The sequence below is a fragment of the Crotalus tigris genome, unplaced genomic scaffold (assembly GCF_016545835.1).
Source record: "Crotalus tigris isolate CLP2741 ecotype Arizona unplaced genomic scaffold, ASM1654583v1 scf7180000018371.15429387391:27106975, whole genome shotgun sequence".
NCBI classification, from domain to species: domain Eukaryota; kingdom Metazoa; phylum Chordata; class Lepidosauria; order Squamata; family Viperidae; genus Crotalus; species Crotalus tigris.
This window is the reverse complement of record NW_024096970.1, coordinates 5,163,851-5,185,366: the sequence shown is the minus strand read 5'-3', so window position 1 is coordinate 5,185,366 and position 21,516 is coordinate 5,163,851. Positions and strand designations below refer to the sequence as shown.

The window sequence follows — 21,516 nt, the reverse complement described above, 5'->3', positions numbered from 1 at the left end:
TTGTTAAGGAATCTGGGTTTCCCATTGACTTTGCTTGTCAGAAGGTTGCAAAAGGTGACCACATGACCTCAGGATACTGCAAACATCATAAATATGAACCAATTGCCAAGCATCTGAATTTTGATCACGTGACCATAGAGATGCTGCAGTGGTCATAGGTGTGAAAAATGGTTCTAAGTCACTTTATTCAGTGCCATTGTAACTCTGAAAGGTCACTAAATGGACTGTTGTAAGTTGAGGACTATCTGTGTTTGAAACCTCCTTTCCTTTGTACAAATCCTTGAATATCATTCTGAAATGGGTCAAGGATATTTGCCACAAAACAAATGATTGCTCTTGCAAATTACAATTTATTCTGTCACCAAAGGAAAAACAAAGTTAATGTTCATTTTTTAAAAACTCATGATTTTAAAAGCTTCTTGCTATTATTTGAAACTCTCTGATATTTGGCATTTTTGCTTCTGCAGCTCCAGTTCAAAGCCCAAACATTGATCACATGATATCTGCATGCTTCTAATAATGAATATATTTTTAACAAAAGCTCCTTCCAATATGAAAGCACAACCTTCTTCCATTTGAGCTCCAGATTAATAGATTTTTGATCTGCTAACTGATCTGTTAATGGCACTGAAGTCACCCTAATGATTTTTATCTATCTGCTGTTTTACCATGAGGCAGAAATAATGTGAGGAAAACTTTAAATAGAAACAATTAACACATAATAAACTACACTTTTTTCTCTCTTACTATACTGGAGAATGCAGTGTGTAACTAAACCAAAGTTCAAAGGGTGTTTTGTTTTTTTTTACAGAACGGTAAGGAATTTTTGAACTGTCTTTAAGGAGGAAACACTTGTAAGCTTTTGATTTTGTTTGATAGGACCAAAGAAAGAGCTTGTAAGAAGTCAGGACTATTACCATAAAAGTAGATATGCAGCATGAGGATTTTCTTTTCATAACCATCCTCTTCCAACAAAATAGAAAGCAGATGTTCACTGTCTTTTTCTGAATATGCTCCATTATTAACAATCCTAAACCCAGTGCAAGAAAATGGTGGCAAATAAAGTATCAGCACAGAAAAACATTTAGACCAGGTTTGCATTTTGTTATTTACAGTATCTGGGTTCCTATAATCCATGAAAAACTACAAACTGTGTTTTTTTAATTTGATTTATAGTCCCTCTCCTTCGAGAACTCAAAAAGACTCGAGTGATTATATCTTTTCATTTTATGAGAACAATTCTGTAAGTTTGGCTGGCAAAAGCGGGTCCAACATTACCTGTTGAGTTTCCATCGCAGAAGATGGATTTTAAGTTGGCTCTCCAATGTTGTAACTTTTTATAAATTAACAAATTCATTTCCACAATACATTTTCAGCCTACACAATAAATAAATCCAGGCCTAGGTTGGGTTTATCAATAACAGCAAGTCATAATCTAGGCAGCAACCTTGTCAAGTTGATACCCAAAAGACAGATTACAGTTTTAATTTGCAAAATTCCCAAATAATAGGGCATGATATTGCATTTCTCAAAATGAAAGATTTTCTGGAGCTTCATGAGAAAAGTTAAAATACATTTAATTTTTATAATGGAATATAAAAGAATTTTAATAGTTTAAAGGCATTTCTCATTTACCAGAGACAACATTCCTTTACAATGCATTCAAGAATGTAGAGGCATTTTGACTGGTTTCTTTAAAAAAAAACCTAGCACAGTAAATATGCTACTATCAGAGAAATGATAAATCTTCAGCAATACTCCAAGTTGTTTTCCTTTGAATCTCAGCATGGAAACCCTTCTTGAATTTCTGGTGTAACAAGGCTTATTTTACTATCAGATATCCATTGTAACCGGTTAAAAAGTGCAAGTTTTGTGTGTCCCAAAGCTACTTTTTCCAAACGGCAACCGGACTTTCTTGGTTTATTCCAGGGGTGTCAAACTCGCAACATCACATGACGTGTCGCGATGTGTCGTGACTTTTTTTCTATTGCTCGCAGTTTCACCATGACGCATCTGGCCCATGGGCCAGCAGTTTGACACCCCTGGTTTATTCTTTGAAAACATTTTGCTTCTCTTTCAAGAAGCTTCTTCAGTTCCATTTGTGTGTTTACTGGGAAAGCAGGGAATAAAAAAACAGAGTTATTCATGCAGTGGTGATGTCTTCTTCATGAAGTCATCACTAGCAGGTACAGTACAGTAGGAAGATGTTCATAGCTCATAACATATGCAATGGCATCTTTTAAAAAATTGCAACCTTACATATTTTTCCACAAAAGTAATTTCCACTATTTTCAGTACTTCAATGATTATCCAAAACTACTTTGAAATAGTAGGTAAAAAAATGCAGATCAAAGGATATAAGTTGCTTTACAAAAATTGCATCCTGCCAATCAGCCTTGTTTTTAGGTTTTCTCAAGCTTCAATTGCACTCTTATGAATTGGACTGAAATAAGAATGTTCATAAACATGAGAAGTCAGCAAGTTGGTTCAATTAACATAACTCCATTCATAGGAATTCATAAATGGCTTAATAAATATTCTCCTCTTCATAATTCAAAATTCTAGTCTATACAAGTTTGCTTGTGCAACATTGTTCAAAATTTTAAGTACACTAGCTTTTAATATATAAAGCACTTGTCAATTCACACACTCCCAGCTTAATTTGAAGTCATTTTATTTCTGTTTTGACTATGACATTTCCTTTCATTTTAAAGACTGTGTATTTATCTTTTATTTCTCAGCTTCCCAAAATATAACAATGCCTGATATAAGATAAGCTAAAAAGGAAGAGGAAGTAATTGTACTTATTGTTTGAATAAGGCACTTCATTATTTATAAAGGAAAACAACATTCATAACTTAGCTATTCTGGAGCTACAGATGCCTTTGCCTAAAAAAAATCCCACACAAAAAACAAAATGCAGGTGTCAAAACAATTTCGAGACTTAATCATGTTTAGTAACAGGACTGGTCTTTTCTTCTTTGGGTTGGGAAAAAAATTTTCCCCCGGGCTTGAACTGATCTCCATTGCTAATAAGAATGCTAATGCTGAAGAAAGAATTGAAGTAAGAACTATTTCAGTCCACCTACTGTTTTAAAAAGTTGAATTATGGGCCAGTGGGCAAAGCAAGCCTGTTACTTTTGCTCATAGAAGAAAACAAAGTAGCTTGCCAGTTTGACTAATCCCTATACTTACATAAGCCTTCTAATCAACTCTTTTTGCACCAAGGAATATTAAATCACTTAAATCATACAATTAGCCAAATATTCTAATAATACTAGAGGCAATAAATGGAACTACAATTCTGTGTTCTCCCAAGAAAGGAGAAGGGGATGGTGGTATCAGCTGTACTCAAATAGTTAGGACTGGAGAATAAATGGAGGCAGACAACACTTGGGGTTGTATTTATTTCCTTTATACTGATATAAACTTCACAGTAATCTTCTGAATTCACTTGCTCCATGAAAAATCAAAACCTCAGTTCTTAGTGTCCAAAGATTCATCAGAAAGAAGGTTGACATTGAAATAAGTGCCTATCGTCCTATTTTTAAAAGCTTATTTCATCTGTTTTATTAGCCATTGCATAAGAGATTGCCTCCCTTTATAACCAATGGGGAAAAAATAATTTAAAAAATAGTGGCAGATCAGTCCTATCTGTGATATCTTGCTGCCAATCTGCTAAAATTGCCTTAACAAATGTGTGCCTTAATGGATGTATACAGCCTGTATTTAGATTACTTTTTATCCCTGACTTATCATCCTTTCTGCTTGCCTGTCCCTATGGATTCGGAAGAACTGTATTATCAGGCTTCAGACAAGGTCATTTTGAAGGTTTGTTGTCTAAAATGTCTAATAATAAAAATTTGCTATGGCCATGTTGCTAAGATTGTAGCTTACATCTTGAAAATGCCAGAGCTAAGAAAAATATTAGAGCTACCAAATCTGAGCTGTAGCAGCTGCACTTGATCTTATTCTTATTTTTAAAATTGTAGGGATGTCTTTTTTATCTTGAGTTATAGCTACATGTAATATATAGGTTATAAAAAAACAAAAGCTGGGAAAATATAGCCAATTACATATTTTTCCCCCTTGGATTTTTCTTGCAGAAATGCCAAGAAGGGTTTTTTCACACCATTTCAGGCCACTGCAGCCCCTGCAACTGCAATAACAATGCCTACAAGTGTCTTGATGGATCTGGTATTTGTGTGGTAGGTAATCTCTCTTGCTTTGCAATGTCTGTGAATGCCTTTGTGAATCTCATAAGTGGTCGTTATTATGATTCCTGTCATATGAACTCAGATATTTTCTGATTTTTGTAAGCTTGCTTTTTTGTCCTCTAGGTTTTTTCCAAGAGATTTAGTTTGTTTGTTGAATTTTTAATGCTGCCCATCTCACTACCAAATGATTCTGGCTGGCTAGGAGGTTGCCTTCGGCTTTCTTTCACTGTGAAATGCTGGCTCACATATGAATGATTGCTTTTTGAAGACCACAAGCCCACCATGAATGATTTATTACGCATCCTCTATGTGTATGTCAGATGTCAGAACCCAATATGCAATGATGACATTTGTATAATTATCATCTCTACAAGGTGCATTTGGTGCCATCACATTTTGCTGCAGACACCATGGATTGCACTCCAGAATTTTTGCATTGGACAAGATGTCTCCACAGCTTAAACCAAATTTTCAAAGCAGCTAACAAGAGACCCAAATAAGAATATAATGATAATTTCATAATCTAGTGTTTTTACAAGCTTTGAATTCAGACACCTTAATGTATGCAAAAATGCAGGCACAAAGAAATCTGAAGCAAGATTTCTGAAGCAATAAAACAACAAAAGTGTCTTGTCATTCCATAGAAAATAACCAAAATGTTAACAAAAAGATTTTGAATAACTTGGTATTCAAAAAGGTTTTGAATAATTTTGTATGCTATTGAGCACCCTTACTTCTAGCTCTGTCAAGCTGGCAGATATAGGAATAAAGAAGTACTTGGGTTTTTGGAATTTGGTTTATTGGTAGTGGGATAATACAACAAAATCTTGAAAGCTACCAAACTAACAATTCCACACTACTTAGAGCTAGTGTACCTAAGATGGAATTGCTCTGAATCACTTTATCACCCTTCCTCTCTCTGGAATACTCTTCTGCAATAACCTTATTTCATCCCTTAAATGAAGAAGCAACATGCCCAAGGTCTATTAGGTATTCCAACATACTTTAAGCTATAATTTATGCTACCATACATAGGTACATTAAAAATTAAAATACTAATTCAATCCAAACTAAAACCAAAAGAACAAAAAGAACATAAAAGTGTATTAATTATATTAAGAAGGCCTTTCCACATTAAGTATAAACTGTGGAGTCCTTGGAGCATTCTGATGTTGGTTGTTTGTTTGCAGAGTTTCATTATCCAACTAGATAACATCATAAGTGTGAACTATATGGTTATATTCATCTCTTGCACTCTAAACATTCTATAACATTTGATTACTCCTAAATGGTAGCTATTTTAGGGATCAAAACTGGAATCAAAAATTAAATATTCCTGAAGCTCTGGATTGCCTCTAGAATTATTCCAAGTTTGGTCAAGGTTGAGTGAACTTTGGCAGCTTAGTGATATATCTCGGGGATCAGAAACAGGTATTCTGACTGGCCAGCAAATTTGGAGAAGGTTTAGTTAGTTTTGTGAAAAGTTTAGTTGGTTCAGTTTATTTAATTATAACTTTGGCAATTTCAATGCTTCTTAAAAATTCAAGGCATTGCTTAGCTAAATCACAATTTTGCCATTTACTAGGCAACTACCACCATCACTTCCTTTTCCAGATGGGCAAACTCTTATCCTTTGCACAGTGAGCTTACATTTCTCAGGGGAAAAAATTCCAGCTACTCCCTTTAGGAGAAAAAAAAAGGCAAATATATACATTCCCCCAGGATCTAAACCAGCATTGTCATGGATTTTAAAAGACTTATAAGGAATGAGACACTGTTTAAGTCAACTTATCCTTAGAGGTTTTTTTAATCATTTTTATGGTCTCTGTAAAAATGTTCATGGCTTCATTTCCTCTGCTTCTTTAAGCAGCACTTAGCAATGAACCTGATCGTAACCTTAACCTTTATAGCCCCTATTAAAAAAACGTCTGAGTTGATATTCACTGGCCACATAAGCAGTAGGCACCAGACTCTTGCCAACCACTCATACTTCAAAAAGTCTGCAAATTGGAAACAGAAGAATTAAGAATTGTGCAACATAAGCTGTAGAGACTTGCTATTGTTTGCTATTCAGAAATAACACATTTCATATATGTATTTCAGATAAAGGCTGGGCTGGAGCAAGATGTTTCCAGGCAAGAATTGTGAAATAACATTTAAATATCTAAAAACAGAGAAAGCATCATCCTTAAAGAAAATAAATCATGTCTGCTAAAATGCTTGCAGATTTTCTGTAATAGACCCCTTCATGTAGGTGCACACAGAGAGATGTTCAGTCTAAACCAGTGGCAGCAAGATATGTCTAGTTCTTTACTGGCCCAAGCAGGGGTAAAATATATCTTTGCAAGAGGTCAAAAAAATATTTGTATCTCCACTCAAGTCAGGAGCAAACACTCAAAACAGCATTAATCAGAATGGTTCCTGTCTTGTAACAAACCCTTCATACACAAGTGATTTTTTTTTCAAAAATGGAACAGTCAAACTAACTTGAAATTTCTCTTAAACAATTTTGATTGTATATTCAAAATAGAGCACAGTGTATAATTCCTAATATTTCTCTTTCATCCTGCTTAGAGCCATTTTGGAAGAGAACAACATAAAAATACCATAAACGAAGCTTGCTTCATTGGCAAAAGTGGCATGGATTAGAGAAATCAGCCATCTCTGAATTCAGAACAAATTGAGCATATTAAAATACTCAGTATATTTCCATATTTTCTCTTGTAAATTGTCCTTGCATCAAATTCCCAAAATTGGGAGGAAGGAATGTTTCTAAAAGAAAAAGTATGGGGGGGGGGGAATGGTCCTCACACATTTAGGTTTAAAGATCATGTGTAGGCAATCTTTGCCCGGAGGCTGACATTAAAAACTGCACTTTTTTCTGTGTACTTAAAAACTTTCTTTCTGTTTACTGAGAAAAAGATAAGAAAAGGGTGTTCTGCCTTTTCAACAAACAAGAATGCAAAATGACAAACAAAAACCGTGCAGAAGCCACCAAGAAATCTTTTTTACAACAGAACTAAATGAAACCATCTTCTTGGATGCATTGAAATGTGGGAGATTGCAGCCTTTCTTTCTATTTCTATGCAGTCATTTTCTAAAGTAACCTGGCATACATTAGTATGTCAAAGAACCCAAGCCTCTGAATTTTGAATAAAGTGAGGCGGCGGCGGTTTTTTTTTTTTTTTTTTCTTTGCATCTAATCTGTGATCTTCTTCAATAGCCTTTCTTCAGTCATTAACATTTAAGAACTGGAACCATTCCTTATACCCGTATGGATGCTCTTGGAAATGAATTGATAATTACAGCTTAGCCAGCATGTTCATCAGTAAATTGATTCCAAGCAGGCATCAAGAAATGAATTCTTTAATATATATCTCGCTGTGAGCAGTGATGATCAGGGTGGTGGTGGAATGGCTTATAGAACAAGAAAGGACTGCACCAAGCAGCTCTGGGCAGGCTGCAGAAATATGCCTTCCCAAATTATATCTTGCAAACTATTTGGTTAGTGCTTTGTTAGCAAGCCTGACATGTTCTGCTTCAAAAGTCCAAATACAATTCTAAAATCTTATTTTTATCAGTCAATAAACACCTGATCACCACATCAGCACCAGGTTTCTTACACTGATTGCCAAGAGTGTTCACTTCAATAATTTCTGGGTAGTCTGAATAAGTAACCCGTATGTGTTCCTTCTCTCTCTTTCTCATATTACAGGACTGCCAAAGAAACACAACTGGAGACCACTGTGACCGATGTCCAGAAGGCTACCTGGGAGATGTGACCAGAGGGGCACCCAGCTTCTGCCAACCTTGCCCTTGTCCCTTGCCTCTGGTGGCCAAGTAGGCAAACCAATATTTATTTTCAAATGATGTTAGTTATTATAGCCATCGCTCCTGCTGCTGAAAAAAAATCCACATCCAAACTTCATTGAGCTTTAATCTACCTTAAAAAAATTGCATTAGTGTATGTTGCCTGATGTTGCAGACATTATACTTAATCTTTTTTTCTTTTATTTGTGATCTAACTTGTGTGTGAGACCCTTTGGGTCAGTTTTGACTCCTGAAGAGGTTTGCCATTGCTTGTTTCTTAGGACTGAGGGAGAATGACTGGCCCAAAGTCACCAGTTGGTTTTGTGTCTAAAGCTGTACTAGAACTCACAGTCTCCTGATTTCTAGCCTGATGCCTTAACCACTGCACCATACTGGAGGGAACGAATTTATAGTACAAGTGTGCTCTGAAAAAGAAGTATCTATTTCTTTCAAGGATCTAGTTTAATTTCCTGGTTTGGGAACCATAGCAGCAAACTTGGGTACAGATGCTGTCAGGCAAATATGTCTCAAATCTTCAAACAAGGCTTTTCAACTATATTACAGATCATGACAGCAATCCAAATTAATAGAAATGTTAAGGACGTTTACATATGTAAAATATATGTGATATATCCAGCCGAAGTATTCAGTTTTCTGAAGGAAATTCATAAGAGCCCATTATGAGGAGTGAATGGAAACCCCATACTTATATTCAACTAAACAATCCATGATGCTTGGGGTCATTGTTTCAGAGATATTTTGTTATCGGATTCTTCAATGGCTTCAGCAGTGTCATAGCTTCTAATGAACTTGAAAAGTTCTTAAAAATTCAGGGATGTATTCAGAGATGGATCTGCCTTCAAAGTAGCCCATGTTGAACTGTATAACACAATCAAACATCAGGAATTGACCACAGGAAATGTTTTATGATTTTTTTTGTATTGTGTCATAAAATGCTTTATGATCATTTTTGTCATAAAATCTTTTATAACATTTCCCTAATTCCAGTTCCATGGGAGTTATGGGTTCTGGATTGGGGCACATTCTATAAGTTAGACCATTTAAGATAACCTGGATCAAAAAATTTTACTCTATGCTGCACCATTTCACCCAGTTAAAGGTTACAGACACACAATTTTTACCAATATATAGATAAAACAGAATTCATGATCATTTTTCTGGCACAAACCCTGAATAGTTCTATGATCCTAATAAATTGTCACTTCTTATCCTTATAATTCCATTTCAGTAGCAGCCCAATTTCATACAATTTTCGTAACCTTTAAGCTGACAGACTGCACGGATGGCCTATTAGTCTTGCTTCCAAGGCATTTATTACTTTTTTCTTCCATGAATTCAAACATATAGCTTACATTGCAAAAATACATTGTGGAAGACAGATGTTGAAACTGTAAAAGATCAAGGAAAACATATCCTTGCTTACTTCTTTTCCTTTGGTAGATATATTATGGTGCAATTAACTATACTGTATGATTAAAAAAAAAAGATTTCACAGTTTACAGTGCTCTGTGCCTAATGTGGATAATGGGTTAGTAATATTTGGGATCTGTTCCAATGGGTGGAGATAAAGCCATTTGGTTTGTCTCTTAGATTTAAAGGTTTTATAACATGGATAAAAGATGAACACACAAAAGAAAATATTGGTACAACAAGGGAAATGAATACAAGTCTATGGAAAACAATTACATTTATTCAACTAGATTTATGAGAATGCCTTTAGATGAAAGGAACTCTTTCATATTCGTAGGAGGTCACCCTCTGAGGAGCTGTGATGGTAAAAGGTATAGTATCTCTAAATCTATGAGATGCCTCTCCTTCCCCAACACACATGGACTATTAAAAATACTCTTGTAAAAAAAACATTCACAGCAAACTGAATTGATTTTGAAGAGCAACATGGAGAAGATTTACGGTAGTCAGGAACTGTGATCCAGTAAACCAGATTTTTTTATTCACTGACCATATCTCAGAGACATATAGCTAGCATACTGACATAGTAGGAAGGGATAAATAATGTCATACAAACGGGTTTACCTAAAACAGTCCAGTATCACACTGTAATTTCCATCATGTCTGCCTTTTTCAGTGTCTTTTCTTTGCAACATAGAGAGCCAAAGATATATAAACTCAGGTTCTGCATTTTCTTATGGCTGTTCAGCAAAATGCAAAGCTTTGTGGGAGTCCAGTATATAATATACTGTATAATGTACAGGTAGTCTTTGACTTAACAACAGTTCATTTAGTGACTGTTCAAAGTTACAACGGCACTGGAAAAAAAGTGACTTATGACCATTTTTCACAGTTACGACCTTTGCAGCATCTGCATGATCATGTGACCAAAATTCAGATGCTTGGCAACTGGTTCATATTTATGACCATTGCTGTGTCCTAAGGTCATGTGATCACCTTTTGCAACCTTCTGACAAGCAAAGCCAATGGGGAAGCCAGATTCACTTAACATTCGGATTACTAACTTATCAGCTGCAGTGATACACGTAACAAAACTGTAGCAAGAAAGGTCATAAAATGGGGCAAAACTCACTTAACAAATGTCTCACTTAAGAACAAATGTTGGGCTCAATTGTGATCGTAAGTTGAGGACTACCTGTATTACTTTGCATGCCACAAAATTATGTCATTTCTTTAAAATGATTTCATTGCTTTAGGGGAATCAACTTTGATCACAGCACAACATAAGAGCTTTACTGAAAAATGGGCAAGATCCTTAAAGTTCCAATAGATTTTATTATTGGTACAATTTTAAGGAAGCACAGAAACTCTATGAGAGGAGCTTGAGTTTCTGAAAATGTTCCTTTGCCAAAAGCCTTTCATCAGTTAAGGAAATTAGTTCAATTCAATCCATTTAGAGCAAGTGTTGAATCACGCTTTAAAAGTGACATCTCTCATTAAATGTAATATACTGTCTTCTGTGACCTGAGATCTTGGGAAAAAATGATGTGGGAAAGGGGACAGATTTCCTTCTTTTTAGCGATATCTTTTTAATAGTGTGAGTTGCTAGAGCTGTCATTCTCTCCAATCATCGTTCTCTCCTGTCCCTGAACTTTAAAACACTGAATGGAAAAATGCTTGTTTATCTCTAGTGTATGCATACAGGTAATTTCATGGAGGCAAGTGTTAATACACTATATGGTAAAATCCTAATATACTACACATAGCATCAAATAAATTCACTCTGAAGAACTTACATTTTATGATAGGTATATTTTTCTAGTATGCTTAACCCCCCTAAAAAAAGGACATCAATCTTTTGGTTTTTCAATCAATGGAGTTCTTATATTGTTTTTCTTTAAAAGAATGCAAATGACGAGCTGTCTACAAGGAATATAAATTCTTCCATTCCCCACCATCCAGTCAGAGCTGAAGAAGCTTCTTGGATGAGAAGCAAAACGTCTTCAAGAAAAAAAAGAAAGTACAGTTGCCACTTGAAAAAAAGCACCTTTGGGACAACCATGACCTGGATGACTGCTTTTCTTTAAAAAATTATCCAGTGCATATATTTACATTGTAAACTGTCTTAGGTTAAGCACCCCCACCTTCACTACCTACCATACACAGATACACACACATATTTAGTTTCTTTTTGGAACCCAACTTTCACACATATTCTTGTTTGGAGCAAATATATCTTTCATGAAGGAATGGCTCTCTCTGTGCGTAGATTTTTGATCACAGAAAGACAGACACTTACAGGCTCCACAATGAAGCCACAAAGACTCCTTCAAGTTGAACTCAACTTCAGCATGCTCTTGGTGACAATATAGAAATGGATTGCTATTGCCTTCAATTTTTTTTTCAACTTCTTAGTTTAGTCTACAGCTGTGGTAGTTTCTCATCCTAGGACAGGGGTGTCAAACTGCTGGCCCATGGGCCAGTTGCATCATACAGAGGCCGTGCCCACCCCAGCTCCGGCAATGGAAAAAAGTCACGATAAGTTTTGACACATCATGTGACGAGGCAAGTTTGACATCTGTGTCTTAGGACTAACCTGGCCTGATCTGCTTAGCTTTATGAGATCATCCAAAATTAATTAAATGTTGTCACCTGCTGAGGCTTTTAACCCAAAGCAGACTTTTCGTCATTAAGCACTGTTATTTATTCTGATTTCTGACAGACGTCTTTCCATTTTCTGCAAATTCTCTATAGAAAATGCTTTACTATTCAACACACATGCATATATGCACCTCTCCACCCCACCAGATATCTAAACCAGAATTTATTCTACAATCTATATGTATCAGAGGTCATTTTATTTTTTCTTAGAAAATAAACTTCTGAATTGCAAAATATCCTGCCATCATCTTTAGGATTTCCGTTTATTTGCAACCCCATTTCACATCTCCATCAAGGCAAGGAATGTTTCCTAACTCATCTTTCCATCATTGTCATGAAAATTTAGTCAATTAAGTGCAACTGATTTAAAATCTGGTTTACATCTAATTGAGCCTATCAAGAGCCACATTCAAACCTACTGTGCTGTGTGCCCCTTTCAAACAAAAGAGACATTCTCCAATTAATACCGTAGTTTAAACAATGGACACATCCATTTTTCCCTGCCCTTAGAGTGGTTAGGATTTTGGGTATACATTCTCAAAGTATTATTGTCATTATTATTTTCACTTTATTCACTTTTTCCTTTTACATTAAAAATGTGTTATTACAGGAATGTAATTCCTTAAAAGTTATGGAAAACAAAGGCTTGCTTTGCTGTTTTGCAACAAAGAAACTGGCTGTATGAGTAACCCAGAATAGGGATTTATGAAGTCTGACCAAAAATGTATCAAGTTCTTTAAACTGGCAGCTTCATTATTTACACAGTTGTTCTTGGAACTCATCTGTAGGGATTATGGTGGATTTTCTGAGCAGACATGGGGGGTCTGGAAGATTATCTCCATTCGTATCGGATAGCTTGGGAACTTGCAGAAGAATCCTGGGACAACTGAACACCAGTTATTTCAAATGTCAGCATATGTGATTAATTTTTTTAATTCCCTAGAAATTATTTTAAACTCTTACAAAATATACAGAAATACTTCTAGCTTATTATTATGATGTCCGGAACTGGAGTTCCTTTCAATATGTAAGGAATTAACTCTGTGTAAAAGAGGTAGAGGAGAAAAATACTCCAGGGATGAAACAGAGTTGAAATGATGTCATTAAAATGTTAACAGAAGGCAATGTGAGAGTATTATTTTTCATGACAATCTCAAACAAAAGTTTCTCTGACCTTATAAACATCTCCAAACAAGGGAAATAAATGCACTCATAGTAACTCTAGAGAATAGCAGCTTAGACATGCAGATGAAATAGAACAGAAGCCAGAATCTTTGGACCATTTTTTTTTTGTATTTCAAAAAAAAATACAGTGTTCTTTATTTGCATTTGATTAACTACTCAACAATCCCATCTGAATTCTCTGGAACTTATGGGCTCCATACAGCCAGTCTTGCTGGTGTTAGAAGAACGCATTTCTGACTACCTGATCTGAAGGGAATTGTTTGAGATTTACCGCCCACCTGTTACAGCACCTACAGTATGTTCTATATTTTGGCTAGCTAGGTAACCTGGGAAGAAACTAGATTAATAAATCCTTGCTCTGGGAGAAAAATATATTTATTTGTCAGACTCAGTGAGTCTGACAAAATGGACTTTGGCCCCTAAAGTTTATGCTACAGGAAATATATATAAGAAACTGCCTTGTGATTTGGGTTTTGGAATCCAGAATTCCTCAGGAGGAGATAGAATTGCCAAATATTATTGAGCAGGCAAAGCATGTGATTCTTTAATGAATTAAAAAGGTAGTATTGTAATAATGCTTATCATAAAGTTTCCCTGCTAGTTTCCCAATTTTCATTATAATGGCAGAGAATAGAATTTTGGAAGCTGCAGTCCAAATATATTGATAATTTTCCAGATTGAGGAAAGCTAGTTTATAGTATTCAGATCTAATTGATACGATGCATTAGTTCCCTACCCAAAATAAAAGAATGCTAAAATCACGAGTTAATTTATTCTTGCACATTATTGAAAAATCAGATGTTGCCCTTCATTTGCTTTTCTCTGGATTTCTCTAACACATTCATAATTTCAGAGATCCAATATTTGTGCATTCCAAGATAGCAGCTGTTGCAAGGACTGATACAGCTGCAAAAATTAATCTCTGCTCTCTTTTTTTTTTCTTTCCTGGGGAAAAATAGAGTAGAAAAAAAGTGTTATTTCCCAGCCATATTTGTTCCCTTCCACTTCCCTTTTCAATACTTTTATTTATTTGCCCACTGAAGAGTTTTTACAGCCTGGAAGCTTGCATTACTTTACCTTTGCTCTAATAAAAGAACTTATCTTAAATAGATTTCAGTTAAAAGAAAATTTTCAGATTATAGTTTGAGTTGATTTTTCTTTCTTTTTTAATAGTTTTATAAAGGCTCCATAGCAGGCAATTGCCTACGGTTTGAATCTAATTAATTTCAATGGAATCTGAATGAATTATGTTGTAAGGGTTCTAAGAGGATCGTGTATATAAGTTATACACTACTTGGCATTTTTGGCAGCAATAATTCTAGTAATAGTAGTAAAGTTGGAAGGGACCTTGGAGGTCATCTAGTCCAACCCCCTGCTCGGGCAGGAAACCCTACGCTATTTCGGACAAATGGCTGTCCAGTCTCTTCTTAAAAACTTCCAGTGTTGGAGCATTTACTGCTTATGGAGGCAAGCTGTTCCACTGATTAATTGTTCTCACTGTCAGGAAGTTTCTCCTTAGTTCTAGGTTGCTTCTCTCCTTGATTAGTTTCCACCCGTTGCTTCTTGTCCCGCCTTCAGGTGCTTTGAAAAATAGCTTAATTCCCTCTTCTTTGTGGCAGCTCCTGAGGTATTGGAATACTGCTATCATGTCCCCCCTTGTCCTTCTCTTCGTTAAACTAGACATACCCAATTCTAGCAACCGTTCCTTATATGTTTTAGCCTCCAGTCCCCTAATCATCGTTGTTGCTCTTCTCTGTACTCTTTCTAGAGTCTCAACATCTTTTTTACATCGTGGTGACCAAAACTGGATGCAGTATTCCAAGTGTGGCCTTACCAAGGCATTGAAGAGTGGTATTAATACTTCTCCTTCAAAGCAGCCAAGGACTGAAATGAAGAAAATGACAAACCCTGAACATATGTGTTCATACTGAAACCAGTTGGGAACAAATATGATTTCTCTTTGTTCCTCTCCTATTGACAACCACATAAATAACATTCATTAATTATATTATTTGGAAACTAGTATTCCCACTTTGAAGTCATTTAAAATTGGCTAGTGAGGTCATTACTTATCTTACCTTCTTGTGACTTCAATTTTATCTCCTAGGAGTGGCTACACCTTATATCAGGATGAGGTAGTCTAGCATTCAGCAAGTAATGTACAAACGTTTTCAGCATAAACCTATTGAGGTTCTGTATTATACAGATTACATTCATAGGTGTGTGAGTAGTCATTTCTAATAATGACTTTTTAATATACTTTTAGCTTTGGAGTCTCCTGTTACAGAAAAAATGGAGTGGTGCGCTGTAAATGCAAAGAACATTATGCAGGATCAAACTGTGAAAGGTAAGGAGATGTTTTAAGAATTATAAATCTCAATATTGATTATGACAGTGTGTGTGTGTGTGTGTGTGTGTGTGTGTGTGTGTGTGTGTGTGTGTGATTTAACAAGTAAAATTTCTTCTCGTCCCTGCACTTAAGTGGAGGGGAGAAAGTCAGTAAGTGTTCATATACTACAATAATAGAATCTTCTAAATAATAGAAGAAGAAAAAAAGGTGGACCTCATAGGTTGTGGTGCATGTAATTTAGTTTGCCAGACTAACTGAAAGTAAATTGTGGGGGTTTATAACATCAGCATCTCAACAATGCTTGCCCTGTAGAACTCCTTGAGGAATAATATTAACTAATTTTATCAAGTTAGAAATATAGTCGCTTTGCTTCTCTAGTCCTAGCTCTGACTGACTACTCACATTCATATGCAAGTCACAACTGTACAAAGTACCCATCACACTTTGGGTGCATAAAAAGCCCCCATCTGTACTGAGGGGAGGAAAGGAAGAGAAGCATAGGCTAGAATATGTGAATCAAATGAATGCAAATGGAAACTCAAATGAATGGGAAGTATAACCTATAATGGGGCTGCATTTGCATTATCACTTTTTTTAAACAAAACATTAAGGGGAATAAGGAGCAGGCTGCTCACAGCATGTGGTTGTCATATGAGCATTAATAGTTATGTAAGAATGAACTGCATTTCAATTGGTTTCCCACTGAAAGGGCAAGCAGCACCCAATGGCCCCCCAGGAAACAATGTTTTTTTTTTTAAAAAAACACCTCTTTTCAAATCTCTTCAACACCTGCGTCAGAAAATTGAAGAACATATCAAGCAGATGAAATGTGAAAATTATATTATAGCATGACCTTTTGGCATGATTTTTTTTATAATTTATTTTCCTCACCAATCTGCTCTTTCAAGGATATCAGCAGCTGGAAAGGTTGCTAGTAATATTTAATGAAAGACACTGGTGTTAGATAAGTATAGGGCAGCAGTGCAAATGTCAACGTTGGAACTCCGGGGATCAGAGCAATAGATCAGACTTCTGGATGTCAGAAATGCTCCAGGTTTCTATCTTGTTGTTGTTGATTTATCCCTCCAGAATGTCACCAGGGGTAGACAACCTTGGCTCTTTTATGACTCGTGGACTTCAACTTCCAGAATTCCTGAGCGAGCATGTCTGTCTCGGGAATTCTAAGAGTTGAAGTCCACGAATCATAAAAGAGCCAAGGTTGCTTACCCCTGCACCAGGCCAAAAGATCTGAAAGACATGCCTATTAATAATTGCTGGGTTTGTATTTTCACTCCAGATGTGCTCCTGGTTATTATGGAAACCCTTTGGTGATTGGCAGTTCTTGCAAAAAATGTGATTGCAGTGGCAATTCGGATCCTAACTTGATCGTTGAGGATTGTGATGAAGTGACAGGCCAGTGTCGCAACTGCATGCGTAATACCACAGGGTTCAATTGTGAACTCTGTGCTCCTGGTTATTATGGGGATGCTAGAATAGCCAAAAAATGCACAGGTACTACATTTTGTAAAATATGTGATTTATTCCATGGATTTGTTGACTATTTATTTATATTTCATATTTCTAAACCTCCCTCAGAAATATTTTACTTTTGGTGAGTTTATAGCAAACAAGAACAGGTTTTATGGATATATAAAATAAAGTTGGGAATATAAACATAAAAAAACAGAAACAGAATTGCTCAAGCAGGAAACCCTATACCATTTCAGATAAACGGTTGTTCAATCTCTTTTTTAAAAGCTCCAGTGTTGGAGGAACATTGCTAAGGAACATTGCCACTAAGCTCAGTCCTTTCATTTAAATATCATATAGCTTATAACTGGAGATATACTTGCTAGTGCTCTGAAAAATATTTCAGAGGAAATCTTACTTCTTTGTGCCTTTACAGTAAGGCAGATTAATATACTGACACTATTATCCATAAAGGGTATCTGTCTGTTTTGCAGTAATGCATTAATCAAGCAGTGTACACATTCATATCACAGTAAAAAGCAAGCCAGTCTAGGGACTAACCTAATTTTAGAAGTATAATAAGACAAAAGTGCCAAAAAGTTTTAATGTATTCCAAAAATGAACCCTTTAGAAGCCCAACATTTTAAAATTGCACACGCTCTTCTGGTTTTTTTTTTTTAATCTTGAAAGTAATAAGTAATTTAACCTTTCAAGCAGAATAAGGTTTTAAAAGGATCTTTATATTATATTCATGCTAACAGTCTGTTAATTGAGATAATACATACATATGTTTGAGAACTTTGTTCACCTTTTCTATACGAGTTAAGTAGGTTTAATTCTCATCTGTAGTATTTTGAACACGCCAACATTATAAAGAAATATAACCAGTTTTATTCTTAGAATACAGAGATTAAAAGGTAGATATGAAAAATAATGCAAGAATTTTTTATCAGCATTATAGAGTAAGGGCATAGAAATTGTAAATTGGCAAGCATCTAATGGGAAATCACAGATATTCTATTAACATGATTGTGTAAATGAGTCCATTACCAAAATAGCATTATTTTGTAAATGTAAGAGCGTAGACATTCAAAATTTCAAGACTGTTACTTTTTGCATGTCAGAAATTTCCTCAGAGCTGCTATGCTGCAAACTTTCTGAGTTGTTTCACATATAAATTATTGAAGTCGTGATTAAAAAAAACATTCATTGTTCAATTGCAATAATTGTTTCTAGAATTATTTTCTTATTTATTGCATACTTTTTCCCCAAACCTGTAAGTCCATTTCTTTCTAAATAGAAAAATAACTATTATCAAATATCACAATGCCAAATGCCTCGTGTCTTAAAATAACAGGATTTGTAAGGTAATACATAAATGCAGCATTAAATTCACTGAGATTTCTGCAGAACCATATAATCATGTCCAATACAAACACATAAAAAAGGATGTACATACAATGAACCTCTGATCAAACAAGTAAAGGCTAATAAACATAATCATCCAGATAACTAAAGCTTTATTAAGATATACAAAAGAATGAAGAGCCAGTTTGGTGCAGTGGCTAAGGCGCTAGGTTAGAAACTGGGAGACCTTGACTTTCAGTCCCACTTTAGGCACAAAGCCAACTGAATGGCCTTGGATCAGTCCCCCTCTCCCTGCCCCAAGAAGGAGACAGTGACAGAAACCACTTCACCAAACAATCTTGTCAAGAAAACTGCAGGGTCTTATCCAGGCAGTTACCAGAAGTTAACACTGACTACAACTCCTCCTCCCTCCCCCCAACATTCCAAGAGGGATAGTATAATGTAAGATACTGAATCTGTATGCTAAAATACGATTTAAACTATACTATATTGTGATTAATGCTTGTCCAAACATGTTTTATCTTGATCAACTATCAGTCAGTTATTTTTCTAAACCTATTGGCTTTGGATTATATCATTTGAGGAAAGGGAAAGCATATCTTGGCCTCATAATATAAAATCCTAGAGTAGCTTTGCTTGCTTTGGATTATATCATTTGAGGAAAGGGAAAGCATATCTTGGCCTCATAATATAAAATCCTAGAGTAGCTTTGCTTCTAATGCCAAATTATTGATCAAATTCAGGTTTAGGACATAGAATGGCTTTCTTCCTGTCCGGTCTTTCTAATGCAAGAACCTGAACTAACATTCCAGGATCATAAGTATGATGTTACAATTTTGGAGTTATTATGTAACATCTGTTTTTATTCACCATTTTAAGCCCCTTTCCCCCTCCCTACAAAATTGTATGAGATTAACAGCATAAAGAGTCTTGACATCTGTAACCAGTCATTGTATCTGAACTTAGAGTAGGTACGCTGCCACAGGTGAATGAATAAGCTCCAGAATGTTCATACATGATGCAAGGGGTCAGAGTATAAAAACATCACCTTTCTTATAAGCCCATGCAGTGCCTTTTTAGAGGATGAAGGGCAAGAGATTCCCAAGCCACAGCCAAAGTATAATTCAATATTTTAGATGATCAGATGGATCAGTATTTTTCATATCAGGATGAAAAAAATTCATTAAAATATAATGTTAAGAGTTATTTTGCCTACATGCCTGATTCTTGAGCAACTGATCTCAACTGACAAAAACAACAGAGAAAAAAAATCATATGGTCAGGAGCTTTGGACAGCAATTGAGATGGCTGTAGACTGAGAGTAATGTAGAACAAAATGATTGAGGAAAGAAGCACCAGGGAAATGAAGGGAATTTGAGAAAATAGATACAGAGTTATTAAGAAATGAAGATTCAAGTGTACACTGTAGAGCCGCCGGCTGGATAAATGGCATGTAAAAGATGTCTCAACTCACAGAAGGGGTGATGGCATGGGAAGTATTCAGAAGGGACCCTCCCTAGTTTTACAGAGAGTAAAAGGAAAGGAGGGGAGAATTACTTTCAGTCTTGCAAGATTCTATTAATGTAAACCCCCCCCCCAAGAAAAGGAAGAGCTAGTACTTCTTATCTAGACCAGAGGTCCCCAGGCAGCACCAGGGTCCAGATCCATGGGGAGAGATTTTTCTGTGGACCTGAGGGGGCATGGTTTCATGTACTGCCTGCATCCCGCGGGTGGGGCTTTGCTTGTTTGCGCAGACCAGTTTCTGGCATGCCCCAGCCCAGTGCCGGTCCATGGACTGGGGGTTGGGGACCTCTGATCTACACTACCTCAGAGAGCTCACAATATCCCAGTATGAAATAATTATTTACTTGCATGCTTACAGTCTTAAACAGCTGCACAGTAATAAATTGATCTGTCTTTTCCCAGCATGCAACTGTGGAGGAGCACCTTGCGACCGTCAAACAGGACAATGCCTTGGAGAACCTCCCATGCCTCCTCCAGTCACAGATTGTCCAGATATCAGTAAGAAGAGCAGGGATGTGGTCTGTTGCTACACTCAGTCCTTCTTCCCCATGTTTACATCTCCAAACTATACATACTCTGGGTTCATTTGGGCCAGCTCTAGTTTATGAAATGATAGAGGTAAAAGAGGTAGACATTAGAATAGATAATCATTGACTTACAGTACGACTACAATTGAGCCCCAAATTTCTGTTGCTAAGCAAGAGAATTGTTAGGTGAATTTTGCCCCAGTTGTTAAGTGCATCACTGCAGTTGTTAAATTAGTAATACAGTTGTTAACTGGGGCAAAACAGGATGAAGGCTTCTACACCAAAGGTCCAATTTGCCTTGGAGTCACATAGATAACCTTAGTCCCACTGGAATATAAGACAGTTGTTCTGCATATTTCAATGTTCAGTTTATGTAGCCAATTTTTGAAATAACTGAAAAGCTAAGTCAAATGCACTTTCTAAATGTAATGTATCCTATTATTTTGAAGGGACGTTTAGCACCAGCACTGATGGTGTTACCTAATTTGGGTAATGAAACGTCTGCAAGAAAACAAGCAAGCTCAGAGAGTACCAAGGATCCCTCATGTCAACTCTGAGCTACAAATATTCTCCTTTATTGATTTGTCCATTTTCTTTGCCAGTGATGGCCACTCCTCAATATATTTAGGAATAAAGATTTTTGGTTTTTGGCCATAAATTAATAAAGTAACTAGATAAGAATTCCAAAATTCAGTCTTGATTTCTAGCTAACTTCAGGCCCAGATCTTTCTTTTGTGAAATTAAACTATGAATAGGTTATTAAACAGGGACCTGACACCTTTTCTTCTGTGTATCTCTGTTATTAAATCTGGTATTCACTGAGATAAAGTGTTTCAGAAATAAAATCTGTATAGTATCCCGTTAAAAATAAATCCATTTATATTTGGAAAATTGCTGATTAATAGCCATAGGAGTTTTGTTTTTCTTTTTTTCTGTTCTGGAATAGTTGGTTTCTTTTGCTTTTAATTAATTC

General features: G+C 35.9%; 1 protein-coding gene and 1 long non-coding RNA gene across 3 annotated transcripts in view; one reads left to right on the top strand and one right to left on the bottom strand.

Annotated features, from left to right (window-relative positions):
- Nucleotides 1–21,516, bottom strand: part of LOC120311571 — a 102,490-nt gene that overhangs the window by 19,679 nt on the left and 61,295 nt on the right. The gene's annotated exons all lie outside the window — the stretch shown is intronic.
- LAMA4 (laminin subunit alpha 4) overlaps nt 1–21,516 on the top strand; it is a 103,884-nt gene that overhangs the window by 27,397 nt on the left and 54,971 nt on the right. Inside the window, exons 2-6 of the mRNA XM_039351222.1 lie at nt 4,107–4,208; nt 7,933–8,057; nt 15,571–15,651; nt 16,952–17,166; nt 20,419–20,514. Coding sequence (XP_039207156.1) covers nt 4,107–4,208; nt 7,933–8,057; nt 15,571–15,651; nt 16,952–17,166; nt 20,419–20,514 — 619 coding nt within the window. The remainder of the gene's footprint in view (nt 1–4,106; nt 4,209–7,932; nt 8,058–15,570; nt 15,652–16,951; nt 17,167–20,418; nt 20,515–21,516) is intronic.